Source organism: Geotrypetes seraphini, chromosome 12 (assembly GCF_902459505.1).
Source record: "Geotrypetes seraphini chromosome 12, aGeoSer1.1, whole genome shotgun sequence".
NCBI lineage: Eukaryota > Metazoa > Chordata > Amphibia > Gymnophiona > Dermophiidae > Geotrypetes > Geotrypetes seraphini.
Genome location: NC_047095.1, coordinates 104,743,711 through 104,767,497, shown reverse-complemented (window position 1 = coordinate 104,767,497; position 23,787 = coordinate 104,743,711). Strand labels below are relative to the sequence as shown.

Genomic DNA, 23,787 nt, shown 5'->3' with positions numbered 1-23,787 from the left:
AAGCCTAACTAAGAAAAACCTCCACAGACTCCAACGAATTCAGAATGCCGCGGCCAAGCTTATCTTCGCTAAAAGTAAATTTGACCATGTCTCCCCGCTCCTGGCCAAGCTCCACTGGCTTCCGATAATTGCCAGGGTCCACTATAAATGCGCCTGTTTAACTTTCAAAATCCTATATGGTATCCTCCCTCCCTTTATCCCTTTTTCTTGGAATTCCTCAAACCCTAATACCACCAGATCCTCCCACAAATTAAAACTATCCTTCCCCTCGCTAAAAGGCATTTCCCACACAGGAAAGCTAGGGACCTCCCTCCACTTCAAAATCACTGCGCTCTGGAACAACCTTACCTCCCCTCTTCGGAACTTGAGCTCTCTCCAAGTTTTCCGCAAACATCTGAAAACCTGGCTTTTCTCAAAAAATGTAAGTCTCCCTCCAACTTAGGAATCAAGGAAACTCTTATATCTTGGCATCCCAAGTCCTCTAAATGTTCTTCACACTTCTACCTCTAACCCTCTGTTGTAGTTCCTTCCTATTTCTCCTACTGTAAACCGCGTCGAGCTCTACGAACGTGGAGATGATGCGGTATACAAACCTAAGGATTAGATTAAATTAGATTAGATAATCATGTTTCCTCAAGTTGTGCATATAACTTTTAATTAGCTACAATTGGTGTCAATTACAAGGTGTTAATTGCCAATTATTGACACCAATTAGAAAAATTAAGTAAGTCAATGCACCAATTAGCACACACAATATGACACCATATACAAAATTTAGAGGCTTGTGCATATAATCCTATTGATTCTATAAATGTCACCCAAATTAGGATGCAGATCACAGATCCATGTAGAAATTAATAAATTACATGATAATCAATTATTGCAGTTAAATGGCAATAATTATGAGTTATGTATGCATCTTCCTTTTGTCCTAGAACATGGTTGCCTACATTCTATATCATTCACTCAATAAGGGGTGTGGCCATGAAAGGAGGACAGATGAGTCAGTGACATTCCTAGGAATTAAATATAATGTTATAGATATACTTGGATTTCCTCATTCAACTGGGCATTGAGATATACAGCAGGTTTCAGCAGGGCGTAAACCTTGAGACAAAGTTGGGTATCAGAATCTGAGGGTAAATCAAAAAGTAAAGGCAAAATACATTTAAGGCACTGGACATGACACATTTGTTGTATTGTTCAACTAGCTTCTGGATTTCTGCAGATATGTTTATCAGCTGCTCCTGAAGCCAGATGAGCACCACTTCCTTTACTTCATCATGCTTTGTCTTTAGCTCTCCAGGTTGCAGTGATGCACCCATGTCTCATTGCCGGTGATAATTTTCTCTAGAATACTTGGATCTTTCTCATACAATCTCAGGAACTGGGTCACACCTCCACAAACTTTCCTGTATCCCATGTCATCATGCATTATGGCAAATGCAGATCCATAGCTGCAGCCAATTGAGACACTGTTATCCATTGGTCTTCTCTAATCAAGACATCCACCCTTTCAATGTTCTTTTGTATGCATGATGTTGATAGGCAACCAGAATGTCTTTCATCGGTTATACCTTTTCTTCCCGCTTCATAACTTTTTACCCACTCATAAACCTTCCATTGATTCATGGTGCTATGTCTATACTGAGTCAATATCCGATGGTGAATTTCCACAGGTTTCACTCCCACTGGCCAAAGAAAGCACACTACTGCACATTGTTCTTTGATGGTGCAATCTTGCAATGGAACATCCATGTTTCTGACTTTGTGGCTAATACAACAAACAAAAAGGGATCAAAATACACAACAAAAGACAATACCATCCACAAAGAAGAGTAAATGCCTACAGAACTGGACCAATAATTTATCATTTGAGTCAAAGACCTGACACTGGCAGTGTTTGAGCACTTGACCTGCCTCAGGGGTCTGGAATAACCTTTTTAGTTTTCTGTCATTCAATTCTCTTGTTTGAAATGGTTTGTCCCAAACTTGAAATTAGACCATTATTTATGGAGTGTATGTGACAGAAGTTTTCCTTAGTCTGCTTTAGACTCTGTGAATAATGGTCTAATTTTGAGTACATATGTACACATGTTGCATTTCTCTAGCTCCATTCTCGTTACCATGTAATTTAACAATTGCCTTTAATTCTTGATTCACCCTTGTAGAATACTAATTTGGCATGGATCTTTCCAGGGCCAAACTTTGCCACCGTTTGCTGAATTCTGACCAGTATGGAATTTAGAATTTGCACCTTGAAAATGTTCTTGTCCCACCAATAAATGCTGGTTGCTCTCAAATATTCTCATTTCTGCCATGAATTATCACATCCAATAGCACCTATATTAATCTCGGACCACCACAGACCACAAGGTAGTAGGGATGAGCAATTGGGAAAGTATTATTTCATAGCAATTCCCATATCATTTCTGGGAATTTACATTTTATTTTGACCATTTTTTTATTATGTGAGCGAGCTTGTGTACCATTTGCACATGGGTGATGGTTCACATATTTCATTTGATTTAATACATTCAATATACTGCCTTTTATACAGTTTTATAGGGGTTTAGTAAAAAAGATACATAACACACAATAGAAGACAAATATAATGCAGCTGCATTTAAAAAAGTAAATAAATAAATCATCCAACATGAAATCTCCACTGGAAATGTAACCTGTCAGGAAAGCCCAAAGCGTTTGTAAAATAAACATTAGTAACATAGTAGATGATGGCAGATAAAAATCTGAACGGTCCATCTAGTCTGCCCATAAGTTATACTCATGAAAAAATACATGATTAGATTAACTTGTCTTTTCTTTGATATTTCTGGTCCATAGACTGTAAAGTCTGGTATTGTCCTAGGTTCCAAATGCTGAAATTGCCATCTAAGTCCAGCCTATCCAACTTTCCCGATGTGCGTAGGATATCTACCATAAAGTCTGTCCAGTACCATCCTCCTGTTCCATATTAGTGGAGTTCACATTGATGCCCACCCCATCCCATCCTACACTGAATCACCATATATGGAACACAGACCATGCAGGTCTGTCCTATACCGGCCTTAGTTCTTTACTTTACATCCTTCAATTTCTAATTAGAAATCCTCTATTTTTATCAAGGATTTTTTGAAAGCAAAGATACCTCTGGAGATCACTAACAATATCAGGAAAAGAATTTCACAAAAGTGGACCTACATACTGTAATTGTAAGCCCAGTTTCTAGTTGAAGAAAGTTTAGCCATCTATAAAGGTGGACTGAAACAAAGCACGTTGGGAAGACCTTAGATATTTTGAATGTGCTTGAGATACCAAGTTACAAGACAGGTATTATGGAGCATCCATTCCAAAAGCCTTTAAAACAAGGCAAATCAGTTGCAAGTTTTGCTTTAGGGGACCAAGGGCAGTAAGCATTGCTGGACTGAAGGTGAAGGTGTGAACACCATTAATACTTCCAATGGAGCTCTGGTCAATTCACTCTATCTTTTCTATCTCTGCACTTTTCTAACACCTAGATGTTTAGGAAGCAGGTGTGAATGTCAACATTTTTTGTACATAGGTGTCCATTTTGCTTTGGAAAACGTGATGATAAGAAGGCTTAAAATACATAGAATGATCAGACAATATATGGAAAATCAAACAGCCTCCTATAATGATGGTCTGCATCTTCCTATAGTAGAAAAGATGATCTTAGGCAGGCAAGATATTCAAGCAACATGTTCCAAAACATTTAGAGAGTGTGAGTGGCATACAGAAGCACGAGCATGACAGAAGTGAGAAGAATAATACAAAGATAACTCACTTATCAACAGCAACATAGAAGGCGAGATTAGGCAAAAAGATAAGTCTAAGAAACAAAGTTCATGAGCTCCAAGCTCTGATATTAGAGACAGACTTAGATATCATTGTTATCAAAAAGACATGGTTCAATAACTTCCATGAATGGGACAAAACCACATTGAGGTTTAATCTGTATAGGAAAGTTAGAGAATCCTGAAAATGTGGAGGATAGCTCTGTGTGTGAAAAAACCTCCTAATGTTAATCTGGCTGAAATGCAGGGGTCTGGGGAAAGGAGGAAGCAATATGGATAGTCCAAGAAAGAAAAAATATAACCTCTATCCATACAAGTATCATCAATGGCATATGACTGATATGTAGAAACATAGAAACAGGGCAGATAAAAGCCAATTTTCCATCCATCCAGTCTTTCCATCCATAGAACTCCTTTCCATCTATGTACTCCTTTACCTATAAGCTAAGGCTCTTAACACTTGCATTGTGAGGTCATAGAACTTTATGGTTATAGGAACATAGAAACATCATAGCATCACTCCATCTAGTCTGTCCTTCTGCAGCATCCAATATCTCCTCCTCTCCCTATTGACTAAAGCTCTTTACACCTGTATTGTAAAGTCATAGAGCTTTATGGTTATAAGCTTACGGGCTCATAATAAAAAAAAACATCTACAAACCCACCTAAATTGGCACCTAGACAATCTAAAAGACAAGTCGTCCAAGTGCCGATAATCGAAACAGGTTTTAGATGCACCTAAAATCAGCTTAGGCCTTTTCAGTGCTGTTGTACATCCAGAGCTAAAAGGGGAATTTTAGAAGGAGTGGTGAGGATGGAATTTGGGTGGGACATGGGCCAACCTAGACCTAGTCAAACTGCAGGTATAACCAAACGTTTAATAAGGCTGTCTGGACGGAACTTGTACATTGTGACTTAGGCCATGTAAAAACAGGTCTAAGTGGCAAAATGGTATCCAAGTACAGATCCATACACACTGCCCCAGTGATCACTGCCCCCCCATAAAACCATAAAAATCTGAATAAAACATACATACCTGCCTCTTGAACATCAGGATTTTATGGTTATAGGAAAATAGCACACACTTCAGCACCAGCACATTGAATCACTTTATTGATTGCTGTGGTTGTATTTTAACATCTACTATCAACCTCTCATCATATAAGATAAGTGAACTTGCTATATTAGTAGAGATGTATCACAGTATGAGAGGTTTGGGACCGTAAAGAGCTATGATGGTCCCATTACAACCATAGTCTGTTGTTATCACAGATTATTTTGGTTACAGGTCTGAGCACTTTATAAACATTTATATAAGTTAAATGATTTATTAGAGATGTGATTAAATAGTGTGTATAGGAAAATAGAAACATTACAGCAGATAAAAGCCAAATGGTCCATCTAGTCTGCCCTTCTGCAGCATCCACTATCTTCTTTTCTCTCTATTGGCTAAGGCTCTTTAAACCTGCATTGTGAGGTCATAGAGTTTTATGGTTATAGAAACAGAAAAACATGATGGCAGATAAAGATCAAATGGCCCAACCAATCTGCCCATCTGCAACATCCGCTGTCTCTTCCTCTCCCTGAGAGATCCCACATGCCTGCCCCATGCTTTCTTGAATTCAGATACAGTTTTGTCTCCATCACTTCTACCATAAGACTATTCCATGCATCTACCACCCTCTCTGGAGTGGAGGAACTGATTATGTCTCAAGCCATTGTCAAATGATTATGTCTCAAGCCATTCTATTTTATAAAGGCTTAAAACTGGATTTACTATAGATTTACCCTCATAGTGTCCTGTGTGCTCTTGATCTAAAGTACCCTATATAGGAACCTACTTGAGAAGCATACAGTGATATGGGGACTAAAACTATGCCAGTGTACACCTGACGGGGCGTCTGCGTGTGCGGATCACTGGACTTGATGGACCCAGGGTCTAATCCGGAGATGGCAATTCTTATGTTCTTATGTTCCTACCTAGGGAAATTAATCTAAAATTGTTCTCTAAACTGACATCCATTGGAACTTTGAATTTACCATTTTCCTGCTTCATGTATAATAATTTGTGTTGCAAGGAGATGGGGTTTCTAGCAGGGGGTAATGGAAAACTGAGATTCACCCTTACCTGTGGGTAGTGATATATTTTAAATATATTGGCTATCTGAATTGATTCCTCAGATGGAAGACCTTCAATGATCGCAGCCAGTGTCCCGGATGTTTCACAGGTATAATTAGGGATCCAGATTTCCATTCCTGAAAATATTTTCATGCCAGTCACAAATGCTAGGGTGGGATTAGTATAAGACTCATCTAGAAGGAACCCCAGAGTGAGGTTGGGTAAGAGGTTAGAGTTGTTGATCTCCTCCACTGCATGAATAAAGGCTAGAAAACTGTAGTAGTTCAGTGGAATAAAACTGAAATGACAATAAATGTCAGACAATATAAAATATAATTCTAAGAAAAGAAGAACATAATGATAGTTATACTGAGCAAGATCCAACAGGGACCAAACCAGGTTAATATCTGGCTGAATCCCCAATAAATAGTGAAATTTGATACTACTGACTTCTGAAATATGCAGTGGTTTTATACAGACCTACTTTAATAATAGTTTATGGACTTTCCCTGCAAGAGCTTATCCAAACCTTTTTTCAAGTCCATAAGCTTTTATGAAAAGGGCTTGAATTAATCTACTGCTTATTCCTAGAATAAGCAGCATAAAATCTGTTTTACTACTTGAGATCTAGCTAGGTACTTGGGACCTGGTTGGAAGCAGGATACTAGGCTTGATGAGTTGAGTCTTTTTCATTTGAAAGGAAGCTCTGGAATGAAAGGGTGAAGATGAAGTTAAGAGGGAGAGGATGAAGTTAAGAGATGATAGGCTCAGGAGTAATCTAAGGAAATACCATTTTACAGAAAGGGTGGTAGATGAATGGAACAGTCTGCTGGAAGAGATAGTGGAGACCGAGACTGTGTCTGAGTTAAAGAATGCATGGGATAGGCATGTGGGATCTCTTGGAGAGAGGAAGAGATAATGGTTACTGTGCATGGGCAAACAGGCTGGGTCATTTGGCCTTTATCTTCCATCATGTTTCTATGGGCTCCTTTTACAAAGGTGCGTTAGGGCCTTAACACACAGAATAGTGCGCACTAAAATTCCGTGCATGCTAGCCGCTACCACCTCCTTTTAAGCAGGCAGTAGAATTTTGGCTACCGTGCGCTATAGCACATGATAATCCTGTGCGTGCAATAAAAACGCTAGCACAACTTTGTAAAAGGAGCCCTATGTCTCTATGATAATACTTTTAAAAAGGAGAACATATTTTTTTTCACTCAATACCTCATCAAGCCTAGTATCCTGCTTCCAACCAGGTCCCAAGTACCTAGCTAGATCTCAAGTAGTAAAACAGATTTTATGCTGCTTATTCTAGGAATAAGCAGTAGATTAATTCAAGCCCTTTTCATAAAAGCTTATGGATCTTAGCCAAACCTTTTTTAAACCCTATTAAGCTAACTGCTTTTACCACATTCTCTAGTAATGAATTCCGGAATTTAACTACATATTTGAAGAAACATTTTATCTAGTTCATTTTAAATTTACTCCTTAGTAGCTTCTTTGCATGCACCCTAATACTAGCATTTTTGAAAAGAGTAAACAAGCAATTTACATCTACCCTTCCTGCTCTACTCAGTATTTTATAGACCTCTATAATATCCCCCCTGAACCATCTCTTCTCCAGGCTGAAGAGCCCTAACCACTTTAGCCTTTCCTTATAGGGAAGTTTTCCCATCTCTTTTATCATCCCCGCTCAGAAATTCTAGCTCCTTCCAATCCTTCCGTTAAACGCTTGAAAACTTGGCTCTTCTCAAAAATCTAATCTCCTCCCGTTCTCTAGTACCCTGCCCCTCTCTATCTTCTCAGTCCCTCTCCTATATCCCTTCTTTGTAATTCCTTTCCTCTTAACCTCTGTAAACCGTACCGAGCTCTGCGCATGCGGAGATGGTGCGGTATACAAACCTAAGGTTTAGTTTAGTTTATCATTTTCATCACGCTTTTCTGTAATTTTTCTAATTCTGCTGTATCTTTTATTGAGTAAACAATCAATTCACATTTACCCATTCCATTCCACTATTATATATCTCCCTTCAGCTGTCTAAGCTGAGGATCTGTAACCTTTTTAGCATTTCCTCATATGAGGAGTTCCATTCCCTTAATCATTTTGTTTGACCATCTTTGTATTTTCTCTATTTTTGCTGTATCTTTTTTGAGATGCAGTGCAGAAAATATTCAAGGTACAGTCACATCATGGGGCATTAAAATATTCTTTGTTTTATTATCTAGTCCTTTCTTAATAATTTCTAACATTATGCTTGAACGGTGGCAAACTATGCACTTGCAAGGGTGCCTCAGATAGAATGTAGCCACCACTGAAATGACGCCGGGTCTCAAAAGAAGAAATTCTCGTCAACGTTTTTGCATCTCCCTTCAAAGATTGGAGAACATTATCAAATTTAATAACCTCACTAGGGGATCCTTTTACTAAGCTGTGCTAGCGGTTTTAGCACACGCTTAGCTCGCACTAAATTACCATGTGCGCTAGATGCTAATGCCTCCATTGAGCTGGTGTTAGTTTCTCCGTGTGGCATGGGGATTAGCGTGGCCTAATCTGTAGCACACGCTAAAAACGCTACCGCAGCTTAGTAAAATGAGCCCTAGTTATTCCTATCTCTAGACCTTTGATAAATATGTTAAAAAGCAGTTGACCCAGCACAGACCCTTGGGGAAACCCTACTATTTTCCCTTCTCCATCAAGAATTTAACCCTACACTCTAGGTTTTTTTCTCATTTAAGCAGTTCCCAATTCACAACATAAGAACATAAGAATTGCCGCTGCTGGGTCAGACCAGTGTTCCATCATGCCCAGTAGTCCGCTCACACGGCGGCCCTCTGGTCAAAGACCAGTGCCCTAACTGAGACTAGCCCTACCAGTGCACGTTCTTGTTCAGCAGGAACTTGTCTAACTTTGCCTTGAATCCCAGGAGGGTATTTTCCCCTATGACAGACTCTGGAAGAGCGCTACAATTTTCTACCACTCTCTGGGTGAAGAAGAACTTCCTTACATTTGTACGGAATCTCTCCCTTTTCACCAGAAACAATTATGTACGCATACAAAACAAGGTATCACAGCCAACAAGGTTTGCTGTGGTACCCCAATGAGGACCCACCCAAATCATATATTTGGGAGGATAAAATCATTCATGGCCTCTCCATTAGAGGCTGTGACACCCCCAGGAATTCACTAGTTCCCCAGGATCAGTCTACCTGAGCCCCAGGCTAAAGGAAAAATAAGAAATATAAAATTCCATCAAGTGTGGTTCAGCTCGCCCAATCGTATTCCACAGGCCTGTGTACCGCTTCTCTGCCTTCTTGGAAGCTGCTTGCATTCCCATGAGAGACTTTTTCAAAAGTTTCCTGAAAATCTAATTCTGGTGTATTAAAAAGTTTCAAGTTTTATTGAAAATGTGCTAAATCGTCTATACAAAGTTTCAAGGCTGTGTATATAAAAAAATAGGTTTTTCACAATGACCTAAACATAAAGTATCACAAATAGGACATATAAGCATACAGATACAATAGGAGAAAAAAGGGGAAGAAATACAATAATAATAATAATTTTTATTCTTATATACCGCCAATGCCATGAAGTTTGAGGCGGTTTACAAGAAGCGCTGGACAATCAGCGAAGAGGTCACATTTCAAAGTCATCAATACAATCTTACATAATGAAAGAAGTGGAAAACTATATAGTTCATAAGGTTACTGGTTGGATTAGCAGAGCTATAAAAATTCTTAGTTTACAAATCGATTGAACAAACTCATTTTTACCAATTTTCTAAAATTGAAGTAGGTTGAGGAGTGCATGATAATGTTATTCAGACAATCATTCCATTTGCCTGCCTGGAAGGCAAGGGTTCTGTCCAAGAATCTTTTGTAGTGGCAGGTCTTTATTGTCGGATATGTGAACAGATGTATTCTTTGTGTGGGCCTAATAGAACTTGCCAGGTTAAATTGGGAAACTAGGTAAGGGGGGGCCAGACCAAATATAAGCAGAAAGATGCTGCATCAAAGTATTTTCTGATGGTTCTGGGTTTCCATAGTAACGAGAAGCATTTTTTAACCAATAAATCTGTGTGAGCATTTAGAGTAAGTTGGCGGTCCAGAGTCACTCCTAGAATTTTTATGGAATGGTCAATAGGGAAGACCTGACCATTCAAGGAGATCAATGAGTCTTTGGTTTTGAAGTTAGGACTTGCCAGGAAAAATTTAGTTTTATCTGTGTTGAGCTTCAATTTGAATTTGGCCATCCATAGTTCAATTTGCTTTAGAATGGATAATAGATTAATCTTTGTCTCGGAGATCAGAGTAGTAAGGGGTATAACTATAGTGACATCATCAGCATAGATATAAAATTTAACTTTTAAGTAGTGTAGTAAATTCCCCATTGAGACCAGGTAGATGTTGAACAATGTAGGGGACAGAGGAGAGCCCTGCGGGACTCCACAAGAGTTTACCCAACTACAGGATTTTTTATTGTCACTATAGACTTGATATGACCGTTTACTCAAAAAACCCCGAAAACATTCTAACACGTTACCTGAAAGACCAATTGACTCCAAACAGTCAATCAGAATGGCATGGTCAACCAGATCGAAGGCACTACTTAGGTCTAGTTGCAGAATTAGAGCACCGGTACCCTGACTGAATAAGGTATGAAGGAAATCCAGAAGTGATGCAATGACAGTTTCAGTGATGAACCCAGAACGAAAACCTGACTGATTGTGTTGCAGTACGCTAAATTTGTCCAAATACATTACTAGTTCCTGGTTGACCAAGCCTTCCATCAGCTTAACGAACAAGGGAGTGTTCACAATCGGTCTGTAATTAGATGTCAGTTTGGTAGATTCTCTAAGATTTTTGATGATTGGGGTGATCAGAATCTGGCCTAAATCCTCAGAAAAAGTACCAGTTAGTAAAAGAGAGGAGATCCAGTTGTATAACTTGGCTTTAAGTGTGACTGGAGCAACTTTCATTATATTTGGGGGGCAGCAGTCTAATCTGCAATAGGAAAGAAACATAAAAGGTACGTACAGAAGGAGAGGTGGTTTTAAATTTCTTAGCAGTATTAAAATCCTATTAAAATTGCAAATCATCCCGATAAGGATGGTCAAACATTGAATGCATCTTTATTTATTTATTTAGTCAATTTTCTAGCCCATCCTCCCAGATGAACCCAGAACGGGTTACAATTTTACATACATAGGGGTCCTTTTACAAAGGCATGCTAAGCGTTTTAGTGTGCTCTAACAACTAATGCATGCATGTTAGTCTATGGACACATTAGCGTGCACATAGATTTAGCATGTGCTAAAAAACACTTAGCGCACCTTTGTAAAGGAGGGGGATAGTGAAAGGATAGCAACAAAGTATACAAATTTACACATAGCAGATATGCAGAACAATGTACTGATAGGATGAACGGTAACAGTGAGATAATTCCTATGTACTGTGTGTAGGACTGAATACATGTTAAGGGAGATGACCATAGTAGCAAGGCAATACAAGTATAGTAGCTAGTGATACAATACATTTGTTGCATAGGGCAAATACATTTACTCCCTCTTTTACAAAGGTGTGCTAAGCGTTTTTAGCATGTGCTAAATCTACGCATGTGCTAAACGCTAACACGTCCATAGACTAACATGCACTAAGTATTTTAGCGTGTGCTAACCACGCACTAACTGCTAACACATGCATGTTAGTCTTTAATTTAGATTTAAACTGTCTGAATGACTTTTCTTCTAAGTTAATAGGTGCAGAATGTCATAGCGATGGGGCAGTATCTGGAAAGAAATGGATGTACGGAATGTATAGATATGATTAATTGAGAGAACAGATAGAAGATGATGAGAAGCAGATCATAGAGAACTAGAAGGATTGCAAGGAATTAATAATCAGTTTATAAATTCAGGACAATTGGTACAGGTTTTAAGGGTCAAAGGGAGAATTTTATAAGTGATCCTATGACCAATTGGTAACCAATGAGCTTTTATCAACAACAGGGTTACTCGGTCATATTTTTTAAAGTTGGTAATGATCTTGATTTAAGTATTTTGAATTATTTGGAGGCGGTGCAGCTAATGCCTTTGTGTAGAGCATTACAGTAATCGAGATAAGAAATTACTGATGAATGAATTAGAATGTTAATAGATGTGGCATCCAGAATTAAACTTATAATTCTAACACACGACCAGTTGTTATGCTCTATTTTCTTAACAGAAATTTCACTCTGCCATAAAACACAAAATTTTATGTTTCTCTGTTAACCCAGTTTTTCCACTTTGAAAGATTTTTTTGTGATCCAGAATTAAACTACATCAGCTGGTTTATCTTTATCCACTTCTTTATTCAAGCTTTCAAAATGTATAGCAAATCAGTCAGTGAAGGCAGTGAAAGATTAGACCTGATTGCAAGCATGACTATGTCATTTTAAAATGACACTGGACAGCACTTTATCACACAAGCACTTTATATGGATTAATTTTATACAGTTTGTGATACATGATAGTTAAACGCTGGACAGGAGGGCAACAAGAACAACAAGGTAAGTATAGGTAGTTCTAAACATGTTTTTGATATAGGCAATTGGAATACCAGTGATTTCTTTGAGTAACATCCAAGCCATTGCACACTATGCTTTATGGAAGGCAGGGAACCAGTGTAATGATGGTTCCCACATCCTAGCTATTTAATAGATTCCTTTACTTTTGTTAATATAAAGCGTTCAAGACGATTAATTACATTCTTCTCATTCCCTTTGGTCAAAGGATGTAAATACAAGAAATACCACCAGCATCTTTTAGTTTATCAAGCTGCTTCTTGGGATAAAGATTTAAATTCCCTGATGTCTAATGCTGGTTCATATCAACAGTTCAGGAAACACTTAAAAACCTATTTGTTCACTAAATTTTTGGGTAACTGAAATGTCTCCTTACTTTTGTAAACCTCATGGATCTTTACTGTTATGTGGTATAGAAAAACATAGAAACATAGAAATAGACGGCAGATAAGGGCCCACGGCCCATCCAGTCTGCCCACCTTAATGTCCCTCCCCTACCTTTGCCCTGTGAATAGATCCCATGTGCCGATCCCATTTGGCCTTAAAATCAGGCACGCTGCTGGCCTCAATCACCTGTAGTGGAAGACTATTCCAGCGATCAACCACTCTTTCAGTGAAAAAGAATTTCCTGGTGTCACCTCGTAGTTTCCCGCCCCTGATTTTCAACGGATGCCCTCTTGTTGTCGTGGGACCCTTGAAAAAGAAGATATCTTCCTCCGCCTCGATGCGGCCCGTAAGATACTTGAACGTCTCGATCATGTCCCCCCTCTCTCTGCGCTCCTCGAGCGAGTATAGCTGTAATTTGTCAAGCCGTTTTTCGTATGGTAGATCCTTGAGTCCCGAGACCATCCGGGTGGCCATTCTTTGAAGAAGGCTTTTATGTTATGTTATGTTGTCCAATAAAAAAGATTTAGATTTTTAATTGAATTTTACATTTTAAGCCCTGTCCCTGCTATATGCTTTTAAGGTGAATGAAACAATAGGATTCCGTATTTCAACATTTCCTGTAAAACTACAAAGGGCTCCTTTTATCAAGTCGCACTGGCGGTTTAAACGCATGTAATAGTGCGCGTTAAAACACTGGCCGCACTAGCCGCTACCGCCTCCTCTTGAGCAGGCGGTAGTTTTTGGCCAGCGCTGGGGTTAGCGCGTGATGAAAAGTCAATCTCGTTAACCTCACTAGTGTGGCTTGATAAAAGGAGGCCAAAATGTACATCAAGAGGTAAAATTCAATGGAAGCTAATCATTAACATAACATTTGAAAACATAAAAATATCAATACACTGCCATTGGTGGTGAGTGTTTCTGCTCACTGCTATTATTCCTGGATATTCAAAGCTGGAGCCTGTGCGGACACCAGCTTTGAATATTGTTATTTTTAAACCTGTTAATACATAGCCACTTAAATTGATATTCAGCACCATGGGTCACCAAATAAAGGCCTTTGTTTACTAAGCTATGGTAGAGGACGAACTTGTAGTGCATTTCAGAGATTCACTGGTGTGCTACCAAACGCTATCTTTCCAGGCTTCTTTTTTGTGATATATTTCTTTTTACCTTTATTACCATGGACCCCTGATGAAGGTTGTCCGAAACACGGACCGTGTTGGGTCCCCTGTCTGGTAAAAGGTTTTTAGTTAAGATTTATTTGTCAAAATAAAATTTGCCTGCACCGTGTACAAGTCTGCAGTTTTGGTTTGTTTGCAGAGGTTTCTACCGTGGCATGGCACATGAAGTGCTCCAATGCTCATAGGTATACTATGAACATATAAGCTATGTTGGAGCACTTATGAGGTAAGAATTAAAGTGTTTACTCAAATCCCAGTAAGTCTCCAGAAGAGTTGGCTTTGAGATTTTATTTATTTGTGGCTCTATCCACGATATTCAGTGACACGTGAGCCACCTAAGTGCCTCTGAATATGAACTCCTAGTCCCGGCAAAATGATTTAACTGGTCAGCAGCCACCAAAATCACTTTGAATATTCCCCCCCCAACATGGTCTACTAACATTGTCAATGTTTCCACAGTATTCTTGTGGGTGTGATTGACAAGTATGATTTGAATAGGAGCTAAATGTTGATGGTACTTACGAGTAGATTCCTTTAATGAGGGGAGATGTAAAGGACAAAAGTTCAGTTTGCTGATAACGTTTCACAGTTAAAATTGCCCCGATCATAATGTCCCCATCCTTGTAGTAACCTGGAAAAAACTTCCAGTCGTGTTCCAGTGTGCATCGGTGCCCAGAGGTCTTCCACAGCACATTGTAAAACATCAAGAAACCTTTCAAGATGTGATATAGCATTTTCTTTGGTAAATCCTTTCCTTCCTGCTCTTCAGATTTGTCTTGGGCTTGGCGGAGGATGCTCTGCAGGTCTTGGTGATCTCATTCAATTGTAACTTTGAATTCAAGATGTTGAATGAAATCATATACTGAATGCTCACAAAACAGAATGTCAGGAAGGCATGGAAGTCCAACTCTATTTCTAGCTGAGATCCAAAGTCTATAGAGACAGCATATGGTCATTATTTGGCCCTATTGCTCAGAGGTTCAGCCTTGAGGGATATCTGCTCTTGATCTGTGCATTTAATATTAAATATCAGTTATTGGTCTTATTAAAAAAAAGTATAACCTTGCAGAAGTGACCCTTTCATTAATAAAGAGACAAATATTAATTTGACTGAAATACTTGGTGAAATAGATAATGATACCCTAAAAAAGTATTTTGTGTATCTGGATTGTAGGAAGATGAAAATAGCTGTGGAAAAAATGGTTAGAATCTGCCAAGTATTTGATTCCCTGTTGGTCCAGCAGAGGTCACTGTGTATAGAACTGTATCTGCAATCTTAGGACTGACTTATTGAGTTTGTTCTAATGTCCAAATGCCAATGGACACAGTTACACCAGCTCAGAAGTTGGTTTCAATACATATTTATTCATTTAATTCATTTTCTAACCCATTGTTCCCAAAGTGCTCAGAATGGTTTACAGGTTAAACATTCATAGTATATAGTTAACAGGATTGCACTGGATTTTGCCATAATTTCAGTACAAGTTTACGATACAATTTTTTTCCTAACTAGACAAATATTAAGGGTCTAATACTAATATACAGTTTACCGGTTACAATTAACCCTGGTTTTTCTTACAGTGCAAGTTTTCCAGTAGAAGTCTTATCCTAGATTTGCCATAGTTATAGTACAAGATTTTACCTTATAAGCTTTCCTTATGTGACACATACCAGGTTCTGGTACCAATGTAAAATTATTTGTAATCCATTGGTCAAGCACAGGGGGTTAGGTGAAGAGGTATGTTTTTATTGCTTTCCTAACGTTGAGGAGTCTTTCAAGGGATCTGATCTATGGGGTAATCAAGTTCAGTGGCTCAGTATGAAGTGGGAGTAGGATTATTGTTTGGCAATTTGCAGTTGCAGGGCAAAACCAGGGGGTGTTTTGAGGTGTATTCCACCCTGGGAGCAGAGAAACTGGTTCGGTATGTATGGAAGAAGCTTAGTCATTGCATAACCTGGTGCCATGTCATGCAAGGATTTGAACACTAGAAGCAGGCCCTTGAAGACACAACATTTGGCTTTGGGCAGCCAGTGAGATGATGCTAGAGCCTGGATGACAGGGTCATGGGCACAAAGGTTTTTTAGAAGACTGGTCACCACATTTTGAACACACTGGAGATGATGTACATTCTTCACTGTGAGACTGTTGAATAGCGCAGTACAGTAATCCATGCGGGGGAGTACTAAGGCATAGAGTAGTTGGGAGAAGTCAGACTCTGAAAAGTAGTTCCTTATTTTTTGGAGTTGTTGTAGGTAGTAATATAAGGAAGATAACACCTGGGAGATATGGTTGGAAAGTGACAGGTTGTCATCAAGGTGTATTCCTAGGCTGCACAGTTGCTATCCCTTTTATTAAACTGCGCTAGCAGTTTTTAGCATGGGGAGCCACACTGAATGCCCTGCACTGCTCTCGACACTCATAGAGTTCCTATGAGTGTTGGGAGCAGCATGAGGCATTCAGCGCAGCTCCCAGTGCTAAAAACTGTCAGCACAGTTTAATAAAAGGAGGCCTTGGTCTTTTGCAGTTATAGTAGTTGAGTCCCAGCACCTTGAGGGACAGGCAGGGTTGCAGCATTCTTTGTGGATCCAAAGGAGTTCTTGGAGGTGTTTAGTTGTATTTTGTTGGTGGACATCCAGTTTTTGATTTCCGAGAGGCAGTATAGGAGTTTCACAATCTGGGTGTCACAGGCTTCTTCTAGCGATAGATACAGTTGGATGTTATCCATGAAGGAGCGAATCTGTATTTGATATTTGCTGGCTATGTCTAAGACAGGTCTAATATAGAGATTGAATAGTAGAGGGATAACAGAACCCCCTGTTGAATACCATATTTGATTGGTTTCAATTTCAGTAGCATATCATTGAGCAGAACGCTTTGGGATCTGTTATTCAGAAAAGAGGTGAACCATTGTAGCGCAATATCTCAGATTCCAATTTCAGAGAGCTGTTCAATGAGGCGAGGATAGTCAATAGTGTCAAATGCTGCACTGAGATCCAGCAACACCAGAAGAACACCATTACCCTTATCCATGAGTTTCCAGCCGCCATCAATGATGTCAAGAAGGACAGTTTCAGTACTGTGGAATTTCCTGGATCCAATTGGAAGGCAGATAGGGATCCTTCTTTATCAATAAATGTGTGCAATTGGTTTAATACTGTTTTTTACCATGATTTTGGAGATGAAGGGTAGGTTAGAGACAGGTCTAAAGATGCTAGACATATTAGGGTCGAGTGTGGTTTTTTTTCAGGATTGGACTTGATGTAGTTGAGTTACTTGTTGTAGTTTGTTTTATTGTGAAGATTATGTGAAATATCCTGTGTTTGTTTTATTGTAATCCACCTAGGTTGTAGGAGGAAAATAATTTTTTTTTTAATAAAATAAATTATCCAAGGATGTACCTAGCAAATTTGATAATGAAGATATCCACACTGAATGTGAATGAGATAAATATGCATGAATAATTTGCATACAGTATAAACAAATGCTATTATTACCTCTGATACTGCTTTCTGTCATTTCTACAGTGCTACTAGAAGTGTGTAATTAATTATAGATGACTTAAAAATCTGAATGACTAGGGGCTCCTTTTACGAAGGCACGTTAGCAATTTAACGTGCATAATAGCGCACGCTAAAACGCCGGACACGCTAGTCGCTACCACCTCCTCTTGAGCAGGAGGTAGTTTTTCGGCCCGCACGGGGGTTAGCGCGTGATGAAAAGTCACGCGCGTTAAACCCGCTAGCAACGGCTTCGTAAAAGGAGCCCTACGTGTGTCCCAAACACTGTGTGCTGTCTAACTCCTTCTATACAGATACAGCTCTCTGCATAGTCTTCAGGTTTTTGTGTTGAAACAAGGACTTCTCTAAGTTACTGGCCACTGTAAGAGTTTCCTGTTCAGCCAACCCCTAATTCTGTAATCTTTGATGTCACCAGCCAGATTCTGAATCAATTGAACAGTTCTTTAATAATGTTAGCTAAAATTTTGGCAAATAGGTTGGCCACTGCTCAGGTGGGATTTGTGAAGGGACGAACAATTGCTAAAAATGTTAGGAAATTGTTGCTGTCTTTGGAGCAGCGAATGATTCACAATTTCCCTTCAGTGATGCATGCAGGCTGGTTTCTCCCCGGGCTCCTTTTCAATTCGCTGCTCCCTCATTGCTGGGGGGTGTGGCTTAATGCTGGATCAGCTTGTGGAGGAGCAGGGAGATGGCGTCGCTTCCGGTCCACACTTGGGGGTGTGTGCGAGACCGGGAGGCGCCCCCAGCGATGTGCCCGCTTGGGCAGAAGCCGATGGTGCTCCCGATGTCTTCAGGAGGGGGGGTGGAGGGTGAACTCCGATCGGCTTCCTGTAGAGGCTGGCAGTAAGCGGCAGTATGCAGGAGCTCCGGGAGAGATTTCTCGACTGGGCCAGTTGCAGGCAGGGGGGTTAACTGAGCCAGGATGTCCTGGAGGATCCTTACTGGATTCGTCTGTGGATCCCCCGCTGCTACACTCCGATGAGGATGGCTGCTGGAGGAAGATTCTCGGGTCTCACTTCTCTTCAAGAAGTCTCTTAGTGCCCTCTTCCTTAGCTTGCGTGCCCGTGGAGACAGACGGACACAGTGCACACAACACTGTTCCTCGTGCGCTGTGCCCAAGTAGTGAATGCACAGGTCGTGAGGGTCCAGTGTACTCATCCTTTTCCTGCATCCCAGACATTTCTTTGATGTTTCTGGCATCTTCAAGATGGTAAGTAGAACAAGTTTTGATTGTAGAAAAAGTGGAGAGCTGTGGAAAAATCCGACTGATGGGAACGGGCGGAAACTAAAGACTGGGGATTAGGGGGAAGCAGGGGGGAAATGAGTAGGGCTCGGGCATGCCCAGTGGTGCCCGGGCACTGTACGTGCTCAGAGAGAAAAAAAAAATCTCTCTCAGCTATTGGAGAGCTTATCCGTAAATTGGGAGCTGTTGGGACAACACCCATATGTGGCTGACTATCCTGCTGTCCATGGAGAACCTACGTTACAGGTAAGTAACTACACTTTACTGGCCACTGTAAGAGTTTCCTGTTCAGCCAACCCCTAATTCTGTAATTTTTGATGTCACCAGCCAGATTCTGAATCAATTGAACAATTCTTTAATAATGTTAGCTAAAATTTTGGCAAATAGGTTGGCCACTGTACTACCCTCCCTTATACATGATGCTCAGGTGGGATTTGTGAAGGGACGAACAATTGCTAAAAATGTTAGGAAATTGTTGCTGTCTTTGGAGCAGCGAATGATTCACAATTTCCCTTCAGTAATGGTTAGCTTTGATGCTGAAAAGGCATTTGATAGAGTAAGGTGGGACTTCCCTTATGATATCTTAACAGCTTATGGTTTTGATGGGTTTTTTTGTTTCTGCGGTGTGAGCTTTATATTCTTTTCCACAAGCAAAATTGGTGTTGAAGGATTTTGAAACAGAAAATTTATAATTGATTTATAGGGGGATGAGACAGGGATGTCCCTTATCGCCATTATTATTTGTGCTTACTTTAGACCCTCTTATTAGGGACATATATGCAATGCCATCTATAAGAGGGATTGATATTGGAAATGCTACTTTAGTGCACCTTACGGATCCTTTCCCTTCCTTACAGGCTTTATTGAAATTGAATAAAGAATATGGTGATTATTCTGGTTTCCAATTAAATTTGGATAAATCGTAGGCATTGGCATCCTCTGTGGAAGTTCAGGCCTTATGGGGGACGGAGTTTCCTTTGATTTGGGCCAAAAGGCAGTTTATGTATTTAGGGATTGTGATGACTATGTTGACTTCTCAATTATATTGTCTTAATGTGGATAAACTTCAACAAAAGATGGACCTCTTGCTGAACACTTGGAAGCTTTACCCCTTTTCTTGATGGGACGCATCTGCTTGGTTAAGTTGTTTATCTTTCCCAAATGGTTGTATGTGTTACAGACTTTGACATTTTGCTTGCTAAAGAAGGATTTACACATTTTTTATAAAAAAAAGTTTCTCGTTTTTGTTGGATGGTCAAGAAACCTAAATTACAGTTGACACAATTGTTGAGATTTTGGAATAGGGGGGATTAGGATTACCTGATTTGCGAATCTATAATTATGCATGTCTGCTTCGCCATTTTGGAGATTGGATAAATATGACCAACACTTACACCCCACCTCATATGGAACAGGAGTTTTTTGCTCCTTTCAATATATTTGCAAAGGACATTGAGCTAGGACATTGTAAAAAAGGGATCAAGACTGAGTGGGAATTTTTTTGGGAAAAGGACCTAAGGACGCAATGCAGAGGACCAGGGCCAAGGATATTGAACAAGGGCACTGTAAAAGAGGGCTCAGGTCTGAGTTGGAATTTTTTGAAAAAGGACCTAAGGATGAATCGCAGGGGTCTAGGGCACAAATGAAATAGGTAAGCAGGACTAACAGAGAACAACAGAATCAAGAGAGACAACCAAAAATGGGGAAACAGGCAGAGGACGAACAGATACACCACAGGAGGAGGATGACCGAGACGAGGCTTGGGGACTAGCAACTCACGAGGGGGTCGCCAGGAGTGCCAAATCACGAGGAAAACCAGCAAGAAAGGTGAACAACCGGGACTTACATTGCCTGTACACTAATGCTAGGAGCCTAAGGACTAAAATGGGAGAGCTGGAAGTCTTAGCCAGCAAAAAGGGCCTAGACATAATTGGAGTCACAGAAATGTGGTGGACTGATGACAATAAATGGGATGTGACTTTACCAGGGTTCAAACTCTACAGGAGAGATAGGTCACACAAAAAGGGTGGAGGAATAGCGCTATATATAAAAGATTCCATACCTTCAACCAGGATGGAAACAAGAGTAAGGGCGGATGACTTGGAATCACTATGGGTTAAGCTACCAGGAGGAGCAGGAGCAGACATAAAATTGGGTCTGTACTATCGCCCACCTGGACAATCAGAAGAAATCGACCAGGACCTGGAGGCTGAACTGAGGCAGTTAGGCAAAAGCGGAAGTGTGGTGGTGATGGGGGACTTCAACTACCCGGGAATAGACCGGAGCATCGGGCACTCAAACTGCATGAGGGAGACCAAATTCCTGGAGGTCACGAGGGACTGTTTCATGGAACAGCTGGTCACGGAATCAACACGGGGAGATGCCACTCTTGACCTAAACTTCAACGGACTAGGGGGACCCGCTAAGGAGGTGGCGGTACTAGCCCCACTAGGAAACAGCGATCACAACACGATCCATTACAGGCTAGAAATTGGATCATCAAAGTTGAAAAGAACTACAACGACAGCACTCAACTTCAAAAAAGGGAATTATGATGCCATGAGGAAAATGGTGGTAAAGAAACTCAACGACACCGCAAGGAAGATGGGGTCCGTAGAAAAAGCCTGGACCCTACTCAAGGGCACGGTGCACGAAGCATAGAACCTGTGCGTCCCCAAGTTCAGGAAAGGGTGAAAAAAAAAATAGAACAAAAAACCCAGTGTGGATAACAAATGCAGTGAAAAAGGCGATAAGTGATAAGAAGGCATCATTCAAAAAATGGAAAAAGGACCAGATAGAGGACAACTAAAAGGAGCATAAAATACACCAAAAGGAGTGTCACCGAGTGGTTAGGAAAGCAAAAAGAGAATATGAAGAAAGACTGGCAGGGGAAGCATCAAACTTCAAATCATTCTTCAGGTACGTCAAGGGGAAGAAACCAGAAAGGGAGGAAGTGGGACCCTTGAATGATGGAGACAGAAAGGGAGTGGTAAAAGAGGAAAAGGAGATAGCTGACAGATTAAATGAGTTCTTCACGTCAGTTTTCACAAGGGAGAACACAACCAACATTCCGGAACCCAAGGAGATCGTAAAAGGAGATCAGGATGAAAATCTGGTCCAACTAGAGGTGAGCAAGGTGGATGTCCTCAGGCAGATAGACAGGCTAAAGAGCGACAAATTGCCAGGTCCGGACAGCATTCACCCAAGGGTACTCAAGGAACTAAGGAACGAAATAGCTGAGCCACTTCGACAAATATGCAACCTATCCTTAAAAACTGGAGAGATTCCGGAGGACTGGAAAATAGCAAATGTCACGCCCATCTTCAAGAAAGGCTCAAGGGGAGACCCAGGAAACTACAGGCTGGTGAGCTTGACCTCGGTCCCGGGTAAGATGATTGAAGCGCTGATTAAAGACAGCATCTGGGAACACATCGAAAACAATGGGCAGCTAATTCGAGCCAGCATGGCTTCTGCAAGGGCAGGTCATGCCTTACAAACTTATTATACTTCTTTGAGGAGGTAAACAGCCAGGTGGATAAAGGGGAATCCATAGACATCATTTACCTTGACTTCCAAAAAGCCTTCAACCAGGTACCACACAAAAGATTGCTAAGGAAGCTATGGAACCACGGGGTGCAAGGGGTGGTCCACCTATGGATCAAAAACTGGCTGGCAGACAGGAAACATAGGGTTGGAGTAAAGGGCCATTAATCAGATTGGCAATGGGTCACGATCGGAGTTCCACAGGGGTCGGTGCTGGGACCGCTCCTGTTCAATATATTTATTAACGACCTGGAGGCAGGAAGAAAATGTGAGGTTATTAAATTTGCGGATGACACTACATTATACAGCAGGGTCAAAAACATGGAGGACTGTGAAGATCTCCAAAAAGATCTGACAACGCTGGAAGAGTGGGCCAAAAAGTGGCAAATGAGCTTCAATATAGGGAAATGCAAGGTCATGCATGTAGGAAAAAAGAACCCGATGTTCACTTACAAGATGGGGGGATCACTGCTAGGGGTGAGCAACCTTGAAAGAGACCTGGGAGTGATGGTAGACACAACATTGAAGGCGTCGGCGCAGTGCGCCACAGCCTCAAGGAAAGCGAACAAAATGTTTGGTATCATTAAGAAAGGTATCACGACCAGGATGAAGGAAGTCATCCTGCCACTGTATCGTGCAATGGTGCACCCGCACCTGGAGTACTGTGTCCAGTACTGGTCACCGTACCTCAAGAAGGACATGGTGGAACTTGAGAGAGTCCAGAGAAGAGCAACTAAGCTAATAAAGGGTATAGGGGACCTCTCATATACTGACAGACTGAAAAAGCTAGGGCTTTTCTCCCTGGAAAAGCGGCGACTTAGAGGAGACATGATAGAAACCTTCAAGATCATGAAGGGCATAGAAAAAGTGGACAGGGACAGATTTTTCAAATTATGGGGAACCACAAGTATAAGGGGGCACTCAGAGAAATTGAAAGGGGAAAGGTTTAGAACAAACGCCAGGAAGTTCTTTTTCACTCAGAGGGTGATGGATATATGGAACGCGCTACTGGAGGATGTAATAAGCAGAAGCACGCTACAGGGCTTCAAAGAAGGTCTAGACAGGTATCTGGATGACAAAGGGATTGAGGGGTACAGATAGGAGTAGAGGTAGGTTATAGGGATAGGATTAGAGGTAATTTATAAAATTAGTCAGATACCACTGTTCAGGCAATAGGCCTGATGGGCCGCCGCGGGAGCGGACCGCTGGGCAAGATGGACCTCTGGTCTGCCTCAGCGGAGGCAACTTCTTATGTTCTTATGTTCTTATGTCCATAGTTCCTGTAGGGCATTGCCCTCTTCGTTTTGTTCAAGTTTATTATTTAATACCCTACAAGCGGCTTGGCGTTGGCTTGTGCATGGCTTGGGAGATGATCAGTTGGTCACTGATTTTTTGCCTTTGCAGGATAATCTGGCCTT

General features: G+C 40.7%; 1 protein-coding gene across 1 annotated transcript in view; it reads right to left on the bottom strand.

Annotated features, from left to right (window-relative positions):
* LOC117346220 (vomeronasal type-2 receptor 26-like) overlaps window positions 1–18,763 on the bottom strand; it is a 45,390-nt gene extending 26,627 nt beyond the window's left edge. Inside the window, exons 1-2 of the mRNA XM_033915623.1 lie at window positions 18,600–18,763; window positions 5,944–6,232 (exon numbers count right to left, since the gene is read on the bottom strand). Of these exons, the coding sequence (XP_033771514.1) occupies window positions 5,944–6,232; window positions 18,600–18,763 (453 nt within the window). The remainder of the gene's footprint in view (window positions 1–5,943; window positions 6,233–18,599) is intronic.
* Between the last annotated feature and the right edge of the window lie 5,024 nt (window positions 18,764–23,787).